The sequence below is a fragment of the Lepidochelys kempii genome, chromosome 1 (assembly GCF_965140285.1).
Source record: "Lepidochelys kempii isolate rLepKem1 chromosome 1, rLepKem1.hap1, whole genome shotgun sequence".
Taxonomy (NCBI): domain Eukaryota; kingdom Metazoa; phylum Chordata; order Testudines; family Cheloniidae; genus Lepidochelys; species Lepidochelys kempii.
Window position 1 is genome coordinate 255,707,853 of NC_136380.1, and position 18,790 is coordinate 255,726,642.

General features: G+C 42.5%; 1 protein-coding gene across 5 annotated transcripts in view; it reads right to left on the bottom strand.

Moving 5' to 3' along the window:
* Positions 1–915: 915 nt before the first annotated feature.
* Positions 916–18,790, bottom strand: part of LARGE1 (LARGE xylosyl- and glucuronyltransferase 1) — a 367,385-nt gene continuing 349,510 nt past the window's right edge. For 2 of the 5 annotated variants that reach the window (XM_073324696.2, XM_073324688.2), the window contains 2 exons: positions 17,490–17,685; positions 916–12,368 (listed from right to left, as the gene is read on the bottom strand). In XM_073324696.2, coding sequence (XP_073180797.1) covers positions 12,171–12,368; positions 17,490–17,685 — 394 coding nt within the window. In that variant the 3' untranslated portion in view covers positions 916–12,170. Of the gene's footprint in view, positions 12,369–17,489; positions 17,686–18,790 lie in introns of those variants that run through there. The other 3 variants (XM_073324721.1, XM_073324713.2, XM_073324704.2) reach the window with 2 other exon arrangements.

Consider the following 18,790-nt stretch of genomic DNA (forward strand, 5'->3'; position numbering starts at 1 on the left):
TGTCTATGTAAAATGTTTGACCAAGATTTTCAAAAATAGGGTCCTAAGGCTAGGCTCCTGCATGCATATTTAGGCAGAAGTGTTGAGGAGCAGCAGCCATTTTTATAAGCTTCTTCCAGGCTTCCTCTGGCATTGGTGTGTTAGGTTCAGTAAAATGCACAGCGGTCAGCAGTAGCTGACCTGTCCTCCCTCTCTCACCGTTACTCCTTTTGGGGGTTTGTAGTTCCCATGGTTCTGGAGCATGAAGGCTCTTGACCTCATGGATGGCAGGGCAGAACTGGTTGTCCCATGGGCATAGTCACTACTCATTTTCTGCTGCAAGGATCCCAAGCCGGAAGTGAGATTGTAACAGTAACAGCTGGGAAATCTAACAACGAGGGAGGCGGGATGTCAATTAAAGGAAACATTCGACCTGCTGATGCTTACACAGCCTCTTCTGTTGCCAGGAGAGACTTCAGATTAACATGGGAATTGCTCTTACACCTGGCAGATAACAAAATCTGCAACAGCAGTGTTCTGCTGTTCAGTGTTATTCACATAGCTGAAGTTGCGTAACTTAGATCGATCCCCCCTGCCTGTGCTAGACCAGACCTTAGTGTGGGTGTTGTCTTTGTACGCAAGGGAACAGCCATAAAAGAGAGAACAGGGAAGAGGGTCCACATTCTGCAAAGCACTTAAGCACGTGTTTTAACTTTAAGCAGGTGAGTAGTCTCACTGACCAGTGGCACTCCTCATGTGCTTAAGTGCTTTATTGAACTGGGGCCAGGATGAACAAAGAATAATATGAATGGAAAAGAAAACACAAATGCAAAGAACAAAAAGGTAATCAAACCTCTTTCTCATGCCATCTAGAGAAACACTGCTGCTCTGTGACTCAAACCAACATGCAGCAAGTCAGACATCGGTGGAAAGGAATTGAGAGGATTATTTCACAATTTTATTGCACAACTGAAAATTAAACTTTTTTTGTTTTTGTTTTTTAATATTTACAAGCCATTTATTTTGCACGCACAATCTAAACAGCATTTTCCCCAATAAAATTATCACCTAGAAAACTTACACACAGACTGAAGCATACATGTAAACTAAGTGTTTTGTGTTAAATGCCAGTTGCCTCAATCTAACAGCCCTGGAGGGATGAGGCGCTTGGGAATGGGGATACAGAGGTCATCCCTCTCTAGGGAGCACTTCTGTTCAAGAGTTGCTTGTAAAACAAAATGGATGGATTTTCTTTTTCTGTCCTGAAATGTAGTATAAGGACCACCCCCACTCCCAGTGGGAGAGAAACTGAAGAGTTCACTATTCATTCACACAGGAGGCCTTCCATTAGGGTAATGCACAGACAAGGACAGGATTTTAAAATTCAAATCCTTCCATGTGACAGGTCTTGCAAAACAATGACGAGCCTCCCTTCCTGCATCGCTCACCATAAGGATTATGAAATCCCAGTCTTCCCCCTGAAGAATGTAAAAATACCTGTGTCATGGCAAAAAGGAGTCAGAGTCAAATCAAGCCCGCTTGGTGAGGGGAAATGTGGTTTCTCCTTTCATATGGATTCATTTCTTATGTCATTAGAAGAGTGCCAACAGATATATTGCATATGCTGTTCCTGACCTCTGCAAAACCCTACAACAGTAGCATGATGCAATGACATTTGCATATCCTTACCCACATTGCCTTGTGTAATATTTTGCTTCAACTATCAACTATTAAGATCTTCATCCCTCTATTCTCGAAAGCAATGTGTTCTCGTCTGTTAGCACGCAGTGTCCATCACAGTGCCCTTGAATTCCAAAGCACACAAGCTGCTGCTCCCATGGCTGGTCAACTCACTCATTCTTAGTCACTTAGGCTGACATTTTCAAAATTGTCCACACACTTTTGATGCTCAACTTGCAACACTTAGGACCTGATTTCTAGAGGAGCTGGACACCCTCGTCTCCAAATGGTGTCAAAAACTGCGGTGGTTGCTCAGCACCTCTGAGAAGGAAGCTATAGGTAGCTCAAGTTGGAACACTGAAAAATGGAGGCACCCAAAACTTAGTAGACATATTAGAAAAATAGGGACAACGGTCCATTGCCTTTTTAATGCACTCAGCACCTGTTAGTCTCCTTCATGTTGTGAACTCTTCTGAGAACGTCAGCTAAATGGAAAAACTGAAGCTGCAGCAACCTGCAGCAAGCTTGGAAGGAGAGTAACTATTTATGTACTCTGTTACCTGGTTTGCTGTCCATTTGGTTCATTTCTACATATGCTACCAGGGGATGGCTTTATGGAGGACAAATCAGCTGGTTGTGTGAAGGGAAAAAAATAAAATGGGCCTTTTCAAATCTTCCAATGCCATTGCTTTCCCCAAAGCTATGCATGGTCATCATTAGGGCCCTACCAAATTTACGGCCATGAAAAATGCATCACAGACCGTGAAATCTGGTCTTTTGTGTGCTTTTACCCTATAGAACTATACTGATTTCATGGGGAGACCAGAGTTTCTCAAACTGGGGGTCCTGACACAAAAGGGAGTTGCGGGGGGGTTGTAAGGTTATTTTTTGGGGGGCGGATCATGGTATTGCCACCATTACTACTCCCCTACAATAACCTTGTGATACCCCCCCCAACTCCTTTTTGGGTCAGGACCCTTACAATTACCACACCCTGAGATTTCAGTTTTAAATAGCTGAAACCATGAAATTTACTATTTTAAAAATCCTGTGACCGTGAAATTGACCAAAATGAACCACAAATTTGGTGGGGCCCTAGTCATCATTAGCATCTCACACCCAATGGTTGGTAAGGTTGGATGCAGGATTGGTACAGGATTCTGAGCATCTTCAGGCATCTCCCCTTCCTCTGAGGCTATTAACATTGTGCTATATTCAAGGCTTGATCCCTCTATTCCTGACATTCAGAGGTTTTGTTTACTTTAAAGTAGCTCTTTCCTTCCTCCCCCCCAACCCCCCCAAGAAGTTAGCAAGGAAAAGGTGGATTCTCTGCACAATAAGCATAAACAGCCCACAGGCTGTGAGAAGATACTCTACTATCTTAAAAATATCTGACAAAGTAATGGGAGAGAGGGACACTATCGCCAGCGATAAATGTGGGGAAGGTGAAGCACAGGTAAAATGTGTGATGGCCTGGATGCAAGAAGATCATGGGATCAAGCCTTTTAGAAATTTCACTTGGCCTTAAAGAAATTTCATGCTAACATAGGAACTGCACGAAGTGGGGGAAATGTTGAGTGCCCAATGTGCTTGTACGTATGTGTGCAATTGCTCATGGTGTTACTGCCTTTTGACTAAAAAACAGTAATTCCTGGGAATGATGTTTAGAGGCACAGGGGGTCAGGAGCCAGAAAAGTTGCAACAATAGGAATATGTTAAAAAAATAAAGATAAAACATCGGGATCCCATCCTTGTGGCTTCCAACCACTCAACTTCCTCTCAAGTTTGGACTTAACTAAAAACTGCCAAAATCACAGAATAAAGAGAAGGGTGTGCAGAAATGCAGAAGCCTAAAAGTGGAAGAGCACCCGTTTGCTTTTCATAAAAGAAAGGGACCGTGATGGTGTATCTTTAGTAAAGAACTTGCCATATGGAATATCATGAACCTATGTTCTTTCACACGTACAGTCAGAGAAACTACTGAGACAGGAACAGCCCCTGTGAAGTCTCAAAGGTCAAGACCAATACTCCAGGCAACAGGGAAGTCTAGCCCTTTTATTGAACTGTTTCTTGGAGGATCCCAGTGACCCACAATTCTAGTCTTCTGCTTCACACAATGTCCTGAAAACTTCCAAGTGTGATGGGAACTGAAGAGAGCTGTACAAACCTCTTGCAACAAAACTTCAAAAAGACTCTGAAGTCTGCTTGTTTCTTATACAAATGTGGAAATGAAATCAGCAAAGTTTTTTGTCTGAAATATTTTTGGGCCCAGATAACTGAGACTAAAACTGAACTGTTTTTGCTCGCTTCCACTATAAGCACAAGTTTTTAAAAAAAGGCTGAGTTCTATGGGTCCACAACAAATTTTCTGACAGTTGGTTGGTTATGTGTTAGGTCTACTGGCCTGGATGAATCCCCATGAATATGAACTTTTGCAAAATCCATATGCTGCTCACGAATCTTAACAAAACCCATTGATTTTTTAGTTTGTCTTTGCTTTACTTTACTTTGAACAAACCCAAAACTTAAAAGCAAAGGATACAAACTCTGCCCAAACAGTTCAGTGTGAACCAATACCAGCAGGATGTGCAACTTTTTAAGGCCAGAAGGGACCATTTTGGTCATCTACTCTAATCTCCTGCATATCACAGACCCTAGAACCACACTGTCATGCCTTACCATTGAATAGCTGTACCATTTGGATTTTTATGCCTTCCTGTAAGTGGTAAGCACTGGGCAGGGTCTATGTGTGTGTGGGGAAATTACATAAGTTATATGCCCTCAGTCTGAATCTGCACGGTGGTGAGTCCCAAAAATGAGTGATAGACGCCTATTATCATTGGAGAACTCTTTATGAGCTGTAGTGAAGCACAGCAAAGTCTACCCAAAAAGTAGATTATACATAGAGATCACTTGGATCTTCTAGAAAAACCAAAACACCCTGATATGCTGCTGCCTACTCATGGCTTGTGTTTTGTTTAGTATGGATGAGTAGCCAGAGGAACAATCAGGATACACTGGTTTTCAATTTTTCTTCTTTAGATGTCAGTTGTTTTAGAGCACTGCAAGCGAGAACGGATGCAGCAATAAATCTGTCTCAAAATCAGCAAAAGAAGCTTGCAAGGACACTAGCTTTGCTTCAGCCATTAACTAACCAACCAACTGTTGACTTCAGGTGGGCAGAGTTTGGAAAGGATGAATGTCCTGATTGCTGCCATTACCATAGTTGTTGTATTCCTCCGGTGTTTCTCCTTTGCTCACACACAGCAGTGCAATGCCTATGGGATCAGCAGAACTAACAAAGATCATGAATCTTTGAGCCGAGGCTGGTTTAATCTCAAAGCTCGGCTTCGCAAACTCTGCAATAACCTAGATCATTTAGAATAGGGAGGCCATGTGGTCTAGTGGTTAATAAGTAAAGGGCACAGATCCCGGACAAACCTCAAAACTAATGTTCAGTTGTGACTTAGCGGTCTTCAGAGGTAAGTCAACAGGTGTTTTCACTCACTTATTCTTCCTGTATTTTGGCTCTTTTTAAAAAATGAGACAGGCCATTATTTACTGCATTTTAGAATTCACATGTTTAGGGTCCAATAGTGTAAGCCCTCCATGTGTGTAACTCCCACTGACTATAAAGGGCCCTACACATGAGAAGGACTTATAGAATGAAACCCCAAGCATTCTACACGCAAAGCTTAATGCATAGGGTTTAACTGATTTTCCCAAAGGGTTTCCAAGACCAAGTTTAAACCTACCCTTTGCAAAAGGGGGCCTGGCTCTGCTCAGAATCAAGGAGACTAAAATATTATTCAAAGATCAATACCAGTGAGGATAAAAAGAAATACCAACAGCGGCCACATTCCCTGAGCACCGTCCATCTCGTGCATTGAATGAAGCAGGGGTCCTCTGAAAAAAATAGCATGTGATCTTAAAGATTGTATTATAAGGCATGCACACAAAGGGTCAGATTAAGGTTGCATGAGCAACTTTAATTTGGGCATCTCCTAACTTTTCAGTGCTTCACTTTACAGCATTCTTTTAATGTAGCTCTTTGTATGGAAAAATATATACATGCACTGTTTATAAGAGAATTATGTTGCTGTAATACCTAGGAAAATAGCCAGGGTTTGGTTTGAACTCTTTGGTCTCACCTGTTTAGAGATCTCTGCAACTCTGAAGCATAACTAGCAGAGGGTAAAGACTGTGTGTCCAAGCAGAGTTTCAGCCTGAAGTCAAAACCATTTCCCTTCTTTGGATTTAAACCATGCCCTTAATGCTAGCAGATTATTAGACGCAAACATTGCCTTTTTGCACTGCACAATCGTTTCTTGTCAGTATAGGAGGAGTCAAAAGGAGTAGGACATTATTCCCTTATTGAAACGGTAATTAACTGGGGAAAATAAATCAATCTAATCCTTACAGTGGATACTACAATGCGGCATGACAGAAAAGACATAACCTTGTAATTTGGGGTTTATAAAACTCTGCATACTTACATGACGAACAGGGTAAGAGTTCCACTACAGGAACTAGAAGTACTTTTGGATAAACGACCAACATACGTAGTCCATCACTTGAATAAATGTTTTGTCTTTTTTTCTAATTCGCAAATTATTTCTTAAACAGCCCACAGCAACTACACTCTGTAGGGCAAGTACACTCTGTGTCCAGGGAATTTTTAAGATGAAAATGTTGTGCCCAGTTAACTGGCACATACAGTAAGTTCCTTTTGACATTAATGAGCATTCTGTGTCTGCATTCTGATGTTGGGGGTCCCCTAAAAATAGGGTATCATAGATCCATGACTATAAGCACTTTCCCAAGCAGTAATGGCTGAACAAGGCCAGTAGTTTCTTTCTACTCTGACTGCTTATAATGTTAATTTGAAAAAATCGTCAATTGGGTCCTGATTCAGTAAAGCATTTAAATATTTCTATGCACACTCTAACTACGCATTATAGGCTCCTAACATAAAGAAGCAGAATACTGACATGTCAAAGATGTTTCAGCATCTTCGATACCAGAGTGGAAATGTTGGTTAATTTGCTTTCATTGTGCATGGGTGACTGACTCAGTTGTTCCAGTCTGGTTGATTAGAGATGCAGAAACTTGATTTAAAAAAAATACTTTGGGGGTTTTTAACTTGAGGAGCAGACACATACCAAAGACCACAGAATTTTTCCTCCTTTCCTGCACTCCAACAATCAAACAAAATGGAACCCATTTCACTTCATAGCTATTGATCCTCATCTCACTCCACCTGCTGAGTTCTGTGTCCTGTTGATGGTCCATAGAAATCTGATGAATATCCCTTATGATATCTGGCAGAGTAGGAGGGAGTGTCTCTAAGACTAGTATCGATGCTGATTAAAAGGCAACAACTCAAGGAGTCCTGCACAGTCTTCCTCAGCTAAAAAAACAGATGGTGGCCATTAGGCAGGCCATGGTGATAGGGGAATTGGCACAATCTGGAGATCACATGATCTTCCAGGTAGAAGTTTATCGTTATATTTGAATAAACAGTCATGTAAAAATAAGAACATTAAAAACATATTTTTATATTTAATTATAAAATTGACTGTTGTACCTAACAGAAGACCACTTGTAATGTGTTTGTACAGGGCATTTAGAAAACTGATGGCTCAGTCATGTTAAGGCCTTGTTTTCACCTGTGCAGAGAAATAGCAGCTGCATCCATGATGAAATTATTATGCTTCTCCCTCTAATACAGAACTCACTACACTGCAATAAACTACACTGCAATTAATATTAAATGGTGGTGCCGCTGTCACTGAAGGGATGTCTGTGATTTAAATAGAAACCACACGGGAAGCTGTGAGAACCTATTGCATAAATAATCTGTGCTTTAAAAATTATGTGAACGCATCCAAAGTCTTCACTTCTAACATGGTGGTGGAAATGCAGGTGCAGGTGCAAATTCCTTCACCCCAGTGAGTCCCAGATGATGATTTTAAGTCCCACTTGAAAAAAAAATGCACATATACTACGTGGAGCCAGACGGCTGGCACACAAAACTGGCAAGGTTTGGGGGGATTAGTTAAAGCAGGAGCTGAAGGAAATCTCACAGGTACCAAGGATGACTCAGGTCAGACAAAGACAGCTGCTAGGGTTGTTTGTAATAGAAAGATATATCTTTATCTAGTAAAAAATAGGATGGCAATTAGAGCCAAACTGGAGAAGGGACAGGCTGAGATTACAGAGGTACATTTCAGAAAAGTATCAAAGTGTGAGATGAAGGAATGTAAGAAAAATAAGTGCATGGGCAAAACCAGAAATGTCTATATAACAATGTGAGACGCTTACAGAAAAAATAAGGGAGTTAGAATGCACGGCAGTGGGTGAGGACCTTGAGATAATAGGAATTGCTGAAACAGGGTGGAATGTCAGGAGCCAGTGGGATACAGCCATACCTGTGTATAAACTATCCAGGTTGTAGAGATGGGAGAGGCTCACTATGCTTACAGGATTCCACAGAATGTAATGAGTTAAAATTTCTGAGGGGAGAGGTCCACAGAGTAGAATGTGCAGGGACATAAACCCCAAATTAGAAGAATGCAAATACACTAGTAGGATTATATTTCTGTCCTCCTGACCAGGAAAAGGATATTAGGTAAATAATGTATAGGGAGATTAGAGAGGCAACTAAGCCTGATAAAACAGTAATAATGGACAGCTTCAACTACCCACACATGAGCTGAGCAAATGTCATAAAACAAAAAGTTTCAAGAACCTATTTCTCAACACCTTGAATGACTGCTTCTTGGAACTGCTATTTCTAGAGCACACAAGAGGAGAAGCTTGCACCCTAAATAACATACAGGAGCTGGTTCAAGAAGTAACTCTAGTTGACCTAGTCAGTAGTAGTGACTATGGTATAATTCAGTTCAGCATCCTTTGGGGAGGAATCACATCAAAAACTAGTATGATGACACTTGTCTGTGAAAAGCAGGATTTAAAAAGAAGCAGGTCAAAAATGTCTGAAATCAAAATTAAAATCCTTAGACTCAGCATGGAGGATACTTATGCTCAGAGACTCACAGAAGGCATGGATACCCCTAAACAAATAAAAAAAGGAAGAGGACATGAAAATAAAAGTATGATTAAATGGTAAGTTTCAAGACAAATGGGAAATCAAAACTTGGTTGAAAGAACTATAAAACTTAAGATGGAAACCAGGAGGGCTCAAAGGGAATTTGAAGAGCAAATAGCCATAGGTATAAAAACAAATTTGCTCCATCTGCCAGAAGCAGAAAACCTGCAGTAACTGTTGGGTCCTCTGGATGGTCAGGGAGCAATTAACGGCTATAATGACACTGTCATGAATTCAATACCTTCTTTGCATCAATCTTCTCCACAAAGGACATTGCAGAGATATCTATCCCAGAGACTCACTCTTTCCAGGAAATAAAGATAAGGAAATGTCGTAGACTAAGGTGTCAAAAGAGAAGGGGCTGGAAAAAAAAATCTATAGGTTAAAGAGCATTACGTTTCCAGGCTGAGAAGGTATTCATCAGAGAGTTCAGAAGGACTCAACAAATGAAGCAACCAAGCTGCTAATATAAACATGCAATCTCTCATTAGAATCCGCTACTGTAGCAGGGGACTGGAGGGCAGCACGTACATTTTTTTAAAATGATGCCAGAGGGTAATCCTGGGAATTAAACAGCAGTCAGCCTTACTTCAGTACCAGGGAACTTGATTGAGAGTCTCATACAAAACAGAATTAGAACACGCCTTGATGACTATGACAATACAAATAAACCAGCACAGCTCTTATAAAGAAAACCTGTGACACTCTAATCTATTAGAAGAGTCTGAGCCGCTCATCTTACACCAGCCAACATATCTGAGCCTAAAACGGGGGTGTCAGAATTTGCTGCCAGTACGCGCCAGCAACAAATTACTACTTGCCCCACTCCCACCCCCCCACCAGAAGGGGGAGCAGGGACAGAATTGTGGCTAATGACGCTAATGGCATGGCACAACAAGGCACCTCCCCTTGCTATGGGTTGTGTCCTTGTGGTACAATCTAACCCATAACTAGCACTGCAGGAGAATGGTGTTCCCCCTGTCCCCAGGCATCATTGTGAAACAAAGAAGAAATTAACATCCAGCACTTAACTAGTGCCATAGAACAGCTTTAGTTATACAGCAGGACCGACTAGGAATTTCAAGAAGGTAAATCAGCACTTCACACCACTGGACTACTTAGGCCTTGTCTACACTAGAAAATTAGGTTAGTTTAACTACGTTGGTTAGGTGTGTGAAATATTCACACTCCTGAGCAGCACTGTTAAGCTGACCTAAGTCCCCGTATACACAACCCTAGGCTGACAGAAGAATTCTTCCATTGACCTAGCTGCCGCCTCTCAGGGAGGTGGATTACCTAGGCCAATGGAAGAACACCTCCCGTCAGCATAGGTAGTGTTTACACTGCAGCGTTTTAAGTGTAGACATACCCTTAGGAACAGATTCTGCCACCCTTACTCCTGGTGAAGAATCACTGGGACTATTTGTGAAGTATTGCACTACTCAGTTTGAGAAAGGATGGCAGATTAACAATGAGGGAGGGAGGGGTTGTTTTATAAATATGCCTTTGCTAGGGCTTAACTCCTCACAAGTTTTCAGGTGAGCCATTAAGTACAGGAGAAAAGCAATTTGGAAAAGTAGGAAGCGATAGATTCTTACACAGTCCACACCCACAGGGGAAAATGTAACAACTACATCCAGACTCCCTCCTGGTCTTATTTCTTGTCTCAAAGAAGTTGCTTTTTTCTTTTGCTGTTCTTTTCTTAAATGTTTGTATGATTAACCAAAATTTGTATTGTAAACACCTGGCTTATTTGTGTTTTGAAGTTGCTGTAAATAAACCCCTCAAAAAGTAGCTGTTTAGAAAGAAAACCAAGATCTAGCATGGTGAGGTGGGGAGGAAGATTCAATGACTGGAAAATAGAATAAAATAATGAGCACAATGAAGTGTGGATCCATTATATAGTCTAGGCAGCAATGTCTGTAAGTACTGTTCTACATGGTCTGGAATAGGAAGAGGGACACACTTCTCACTTTAGTCAATTCTGCTTTCTCTAGTAACATTGCAAGCGAATACAAATAGCCCAGCTAAGGGCAGTGCATTAAACCTCATCTCCTCATCCCATGTAAACACAACATTAATACTGAAGAATAAAGGAAATGGTAAAAAGTCCAGTGTCTTGGTTTTAGTATGTGTTTTGCTTGTTAGGTTTCTTGTCCATCCTCCAAAATATCTCTATGCATACTGAGGTTGTGAACTGGACCACCCCACATTCAAGCAAACACTCACACTTAGATTCCCAACACATTCTCTTCTCCCCCTCAAATGGGGAGTTCATGCCTCAGAGTTTTGCTCCTTTTATTATAAACTCCTTTAACGAAGTAGTTCTGAGAGCTTGTAGCAGGCAGCTTGATAGCACTGAGGCTACTGGGCTCTGTTGCCATGCTCATATTTCCCTGTTCAGTGACAAAGTCCACTTAAAGCCCAAGGCCCAATGCCTTCACAAGTGGGTGTGCACTGAAAGAGCCCATGGGTCAATATCCCCCAGTAGAAAATACATCCCAGGGAAAAATCCAATTCCTGCCTTTAAAATGGTAACCATGCTAAAACATGGCCATTTATTTCACTAGACACATGTGAATGAATTGCTCAGGTGAACACATGCCTTACACTGACAGGTTCCTTCACATTCTGGTAGAGGCACCAATCTTTTTTACTGGACCGCTAGAACTGGGGATGGACAAGCAGAATGAAGGCCAAAATTTCCTTTTAAAAGGGAAGGAGTGGATTTTATGGCTGGGGCGGGGAGGTTTCCAAATCATACAGAATTAACTTGAGGATCAATCACCAACTGATCCCATGGATATGCCTCAGCCTATAGCACACCTTCTCTATAGTGGGATATGATATATGCTTCCCCTTCATTTTCAAGGCTATTTCAAATCTTGCCCTTCATTAGAATAGTCATCCGTATCAAGATGGGAAATGCAAAATTTCACAGGTGAAAGTTCCCCTTTTAGAGCAGTGTGGGTTTAAAATTCACAGGACAGTGACCCAAAGATCTTCCTTTACAGATAAAAAGCATGTAGAATTATTAAATAGCAACATTAAATCCTATTTTCTGGATATCTGTCTTTGCTCAACTGTTTTGAGAACAGAAAACATATTATTCCTGTCCCACCCCCGCTCCGCACCGTTTGTGATATGATGGGTGCATGGCTGGCCCCTCTTATTCACACCTTGCGAATGCTAACGCTGAAAGCCTGGCAGGCAGGGGTGGAAGGGAGGTGGCTAATGAGCACAGTCTGAAGACATATCGCTTCAAATCTCTACTGTTAGAACTGTTGGGTATGATATAAAAACAAAAAAAGTGTCTCAGTTCCAAGTTAAAAGACTGGGCCCCAAACGTTAAGTGGCTCCTCCCTTGAGTGTCTGTTTCCCGTAAACAGGCTCCGTCGTGCTAGCTGTTGTTCTCTGCCGTGAGATATTTGAGGGCTGCAAAACCATAGCGGCGTGACATATCCTGCTGGAACTCCTCCTTCAGGGTCTTCAGACAGATGCGGTATTGCTTGTTGGAGCGGAACTTGGTGATGTCGAAGCTGGGAGCATGCGGCATATGGATCATATAGGCATTGGGCAGCACTATGAATTCATACTCCTGGAAAAGGAAGACACCAGCAGTGAGAGGCAGTTCCAAGATCTCTCTCTTTTTCTCTCTCATGTCTTTGCTAAGGCAAAGAAGTTGGTGCAGTGTAAATCTCAGGGGAAGAGCAAATCCATACAGATTTGTTTAACCAACCTCCTTTTTCTTTTAAAAGTTTTATTATGCATATGAAAGACATTAGACCGACCTTCCATTTCAAAAAATGTTTACACCCAGGTAAGCCAAAATATTAGGGGAGCAGTACTAAAGCGATGTCTACCTCACTAGCCTTTGCCAGCAGAGGTATGTTGGTCAGAAGTCTGCAGAGGTGTGATTTGTGACTGACAGAGCTGTGCTGGCAAAAGCCCCTGGCACAGATGCACTTGTACTGGCAAGACTTCGCTTTTGCCCGTCTAGCTTCTTTTGCGTGGAGGTGGGTGGGGTGGGGTGGGGTGGGGGGCAGCACTGGAATAAGCTAGACCAGCAAAAATGCAGTTTTGCTGATATAAGCTACGTCCACACTAACAGCACTTTACAGATACAGTAGATTGGTATAGTTATACCAGCAATGCCTTCCACGTGTACCCCTGTCTTGAAAAATCTGCCTTTACGGGAGAATCTGATACATGTCATAGGTCAAATGCAAAACATGGTTTAATAATTCATATGCTTAAGAAGGTTTTATTAAATGTTTTCAGATCTTATGAAGATTAACTTTGCGCTCAAAGAATTTCCTTTGCATGCAAAGTGTGAACTTTAACTACTCCTCTGCAGGTCTTTCAACCATTTCTGTGGTTGTTATGCCTCATTAACAGAACCTCTCCAGGAGTGGGTTCTACTCTCTACATAGACAATATGAGAAATGGGAGAAAGACACGGCCAGTGCAACTTTCCCAGGTACTTTTACACTTGAGCTGGGAGGTGTGATTCCCAGCTCCCACAGATGCACCTGCACTAGCTTGCTAAAATTAGCACTGTAGCCGGGGTAATGGCTCAGGCTGGCCACTGGTGTATGTTCTCAGCGGGCCCAGGTGGGTACGTACACAGGTGGCTAGCCCGAGTTACTGCCTGTATTACCCTGGCTATGCTGCTATTTTTAGCATGCTAGCTTAAGCTAGAGTGGGTACATCTATGCCCATATTTAGCACAAATGTAGATGTACTCCTGGAGCACCTGTACTCTGCCTTCTCTGAGAAGTCATTTCTGGGAGGCTTCCACAGCTTCCCATGGGTTGTGATGAAAACTCAAGTCACTTGCAAATCTAGGAGCCTATGAAGAGGCAATGAATGTTCCTAGCAGGTTTACTACAACAAATGTATTCTCCCCGTAAATATGTCTCATAACAAAAACCCGTAAATTGGAGGAGACTTGAAACTCCTGGGTTATATCTCTTCACTGCAGTCCCCAAATTTCATCATAGGAAGCTCTGAGCAGCGTTTCTAAGAAGTGCCTAAGTATTTTAGGAGAATAAGTCTTTGCTTGTATTTTGTAACCGGACCCCTATCACTTCACAGATTATGAGGTTAGAAGAGGCCACTGTGATCATCAAGTCTGACCTCCTGTATAACACAGATCACAGAAATTCCCTCAATTAATTCCTGTTTAAACTAGAGCATGTTTTTCTGGAAAACATCAATCTTGCTTTAAAAGTTTCCAGTGATGGAGATTTCACCACAACCTTTTGTAAATTGTTCCAGTGGTTAATTACCCTCACTTTTAAAAATGTATGCCTTATTCCTAATCTGAATTTGTCTAACTTCAACTTCCTGCCACTGGATCTTGTTATACCTTTGCTAGATTATCAAGAGCACATTATTAAAGTTTTATTGCCCAAGCAGGTGCTTATAAACTGTGATCAAGTCACCCCTTAACCTTCTCTTTAATAAATGAAATGGGTAAAGCTCCTTGAGTCTAACACTGTAAGTTTTCCAATCCTTTAATTGTTCTCATGACTCTTCTCTGAACCCTCTCCAATCCAGCAACAACCTTCTTGAATTGTGAACACCAGAACTGGACACAGTATTCCAGTAGCAGTCACATCAGTGACAAATACAGAAGTAATAGAACCCCTTACTTCTACTTGAGATTTCCCTGTTTATAAATCCAAGATCACATTAGCCCTTTTGGCCAGAGTCACACTGGGAGCTCATGTTCAGCTGATTATCTATCCCCATGCCATCAAGTTCTTTTCAGAATGACTGTTTCTCAGGACAGATTCTCCCACCCTGTAAAAAGTGTGTAATTCTTTGTTCCTACATGTATAGCTTTACATGTAGCGGTATTAAAATGCATATAGTGTCTTTGAGCGCAGTTGACCAAGTGATCCAGATTTCTCTCTATCAGCAACTGGTTCTCTTCATTATTTACCACTTCCCCATTCTTGGTGTCAGCTGCAAACTTTATCAATGATTTTATGTTCTCTTTCATGTCATTGATAGAACTGTTAAATAGCTCAGGACCAAGAACTGATCCCTTTGGCACCCCTCTAAAAATTTGATGATGATTCTCCGATTACAGTTACATTTTGAGACCTGTCAGTCAGTTTTTAATCCACTTAATGTGTGCCATGTTAATTTTGTATCAATATAGTTTCTTAATCAAAATGTCAAGTGGTACCAAGTCAAATAATTTACATAATGGTAATAGTGTTGATGTAATATACTTAGACTTATCATACCACTTATAATCTCATCAAAAAAGGTATCTAGTTAGACAGAATCTATTTTCCATAAAACCATGTAGATTGGCATTAATTACATTAGCCTTCTTTAATTCTTTATTAATCAAGTCCAGTTTCAGCCATTCTATCATTTTTCCTGGACTGATGTCAAGCTGACAGGCCTATAATTTCCTGGGTCATCCCATTTACCTATTTATAATATTGGCACAAGATGAGCTTTCTTCCAGTTGTCTGCTTGTGTCTTTAAACTGTAAGTCCTTCAGGGCAGGAACTGTCTCTCTTCTGTTTGTAGAGATCAGCACAATGGGGTGGCCATCCCCTTCCCAATTGGGGCCTTTGGGGGCTACCAATATATATATATAAAATATTATTATACTTTTGAAAGCGGCTGAGAGAGGGGCTGCTAACTGGCTAGGTCCAGGAGTCATTGGAAGGCCAGGGAAAGTACCTTAGAGCTTGTCCCTAGAGCAAGGAGAATCCCCTTCAGAAAAAAATCCCACCTGCAGGAACCTCACACTCTAACTACAAGTTTGTAAGCCCTTAGGAGCAGAGTCTGTCACTAGCTATATATCTGTACAGACCCCAGCACCATGGGCATGTGGTGCTTCCAGAATAATTATAATTATTTCCATCCTGTCTGCCATTTTGACGGGCTATAGCAGCATAGGCCCTCTGTGATGGAGTCTCACATGCAGGCCTCCTGATAGGTGCTGGATTTGCTAAAAGGCACTGAAATCTTTCCCTGAGCTGGGAGGTGACTCTGCCAGCTGAGGCTAGAATACTGAAGCAGCTGCTTAGGCAAAGACCTAATCAATGGGAGTGGCACCTCAAATGCAGTAGAAAGCTTCATGGGTGTCCAGCACTATTCCCCCCCACCCCCCTTGGGGAGAGGATATTGCTGAGAGGCCTGGTCAGTCTTATCCCACTCCCTAAATCCCCTGCTGATGAGCTGAGGGCTGATAAGCAGTTGGCAATGGCAGGTGGGGGTGGGAAGAAGGATCAAAGTACAAAAAAAGAGGGGATAGGGATCCCCTAACTGAGGCCTAGCCAAGAGAGCAAAGCTCTTTGAGGAAAACCCTCTATAGGCTCTCTTTAGAGGGGAGTGTGTCAAGGAGCTGTCTCCATTGCAAGGAAGAGAGACTAATGGGAAGTACTGCAGTCTCAGCCCCGATATAGGGAAAGCCCTGGTTCCAGAAGTTCCTGGCAGAGCTGCCTCAGTGAGCTACTGGGTAGCCCAGTAATTCCAAGTTTCCTCCAGGATGACAGATTCTCAACAGGAGAATAGCCCAGTCTCTCAGCCATTATAAACAAAACATCTTTTAAATATTAGTGTGTTTGGAGGCTGGAGGAGCAAGGAAACACATCCCCAGAGACAGTTCCATCTCAATGACCATTTAAAAGAACGATGCTACAATCTCCTTTGAAAGAGCTTCCACTTTCCTTTGTATGACGCTGTACGTTGGCTGGATGCCGCTGCACAAATACGCGTGAAGCTGTGAGTGCTTTAGGAGAGCTACAACTGGAACTGTAAACCCGCTTACACAGATTAGCAGATAATACATCATTACACTGATATTCTCCACAACTGAAGTTTCACTGGTCAGTGTCTGAAAAGTGCATTGTAAAATTAAAGTGTTATGCAACGCTAAGTATTATTATTAGGATAATATAGTAGACACTATAATTATTTGGTTAATAAACATGTTTTTCCCTCTATAGCTGAGAATACCCCCCATTGGGAATATCCTTATGGAACGTAAAGGGCCTGATTGCGGCCCAGCCAATGTGACTGTGCAGAGGTGTAAGCAGGGGTATAAACGTCCCCCTCAATGCACACACAGAGACGTGCATACATGGACACACCCATCCCTGCACAGTCTCCCTGCCCCTCAGCTGCAGGCACGATGGGAAAAGCAGGGGTTGCATGCCTTGTACTCTACCCCTCATAGAGTGGCCAACACAAATGAGCCAGTGTATGTTAGTAAGTACCTGCTAATGATCAGGGTCAGTAGTCCAGGAGGAAGTGGGGAACAGGGGAAGGAAATGTGCCTCTCTGAGATGACAGACTCCTTTTAGATTTGATAAATCAATTAAATGAGGCACAACTTTTAATGCTCAGCCAATACTAAACAAGGGTTTTCTCTCTTAGATGAAAGTAACCAGTTACAGAATCCAGTATGGCTAGCTGAATAATTTGGTGACATGGAATCTGAATCCACTTCCACAGTATAAGGGTTTCATACAAAAACCATATCCCTGCCTCTGGAAATTTCCGCTACATGCATTTGACGAAGTGGGTATTCACCCATGAAAGCTCATGCTCCAATACGTCTGTTCGTCTATAAGGTGCTACAGGACTCTTTGCTGCTTTTACAGATCCAGACTAACACGGCTACCCCTCTGTTATAAAAACCATGCATCTCACTAAGAATCTCATTAAGAAGAGGTCTCCTCACCTGTGCATCCAGTTCCATTATGTGAGCTACTTTGTTCCAGCCGAATCCTACAAACCTTCTGTCATACTCCGGGCAGTCCCGCCTCACAACAACATATGGCTCAAAGTCTGCTTCCCACTCAACTTGGTAAGGTGTGGTGGCTGTCCGCCATTTGGCAAAGTTCGTTGGTGCATGCCCTTTCGTCCAGACGTGATACCTTGAATATACACAACTTGCATGGGCGTGGGGGAACAGTGAAATAAGACACATCTTGGTAAAACTGCACAACATTAGCTTTGAGATGGAACCCTTGAAAATGAGGACATTAGCTGTACAGTCCGCTATTATTTTTAGGACATATTATAGGCAACTCAATACACTATGACCATTTCTGAAGTATTTTCCAATATAGGAACTCCTCATTTAAAGCTGTCCTGGTTAACGCTGTTTTGTTGCGACCTTGCTGATCAAGTAGGGAGCATGCTCGTTTAAAGTTGTGCAATGCTCCCTTATAATGTTGTTTGGCAGCCGCCTGCTTTGTCCACTGCTTGCAGGAAGAGCACCCGGTTGGAGCTAGCTGGTGGGGGCTTGGAACCAGGGTGGACCGGCAGCCCCCCATCAGCTCCCCGCTCCCCTAAGTTCCCTGTGCGGCAGCCGCCCATCAGGCTACCAATTGCTGGCAGTTCAGCTGTCCCTCCCCCCACTGCCATGTGCGGCTCCTGCCCTCTGCCTTGGAGCTGCTCCCCGAACCTCCTGCTTGCTGGGGGGGGGGGGGGGAGGAGAGCGGGGCTAATGTCAGGGTGTCCCCCTCCCCCTTTCTCCTGCACCCCCGCTTACCCATCTCCATAGAACGGGGAGTGGGGGGACACAGGACAGGACTCAGGACAGAGGGAGCTTCTTGGCAGCAGCTGTGGTCTCAGCTTGCTGATTAACTTAACAAGGCAGTGTACTTAAGAGTGGGTCAGCTTACTTAAAGGGGAAATGCGCATTCCTCCCCCCACCACACACACATACACACACAGTGTGTGTCTCTATCTACCATGCTGTCTCCCCTCCCTCCATTCCTGCTACCTGGTAGAGTGTGATGCTTCATTAACAACAAGTTAACCCCTTGAGGCTCAGCCAATTGCTAGTTCATCATTTAGCAGTAAGGCATTCCCTGGGAAATATCCCACCCTCTGACGTCACCACCTCAACCAAGCTTCACAATCATCATTGCTGTGTACAGTATTGTTTGTTTAAAACTTATACTGTGTGTGTGTATGTATATATATATATACACACACACACAATATAGTCTTTTGTCTGGCAAAAAAATTTTC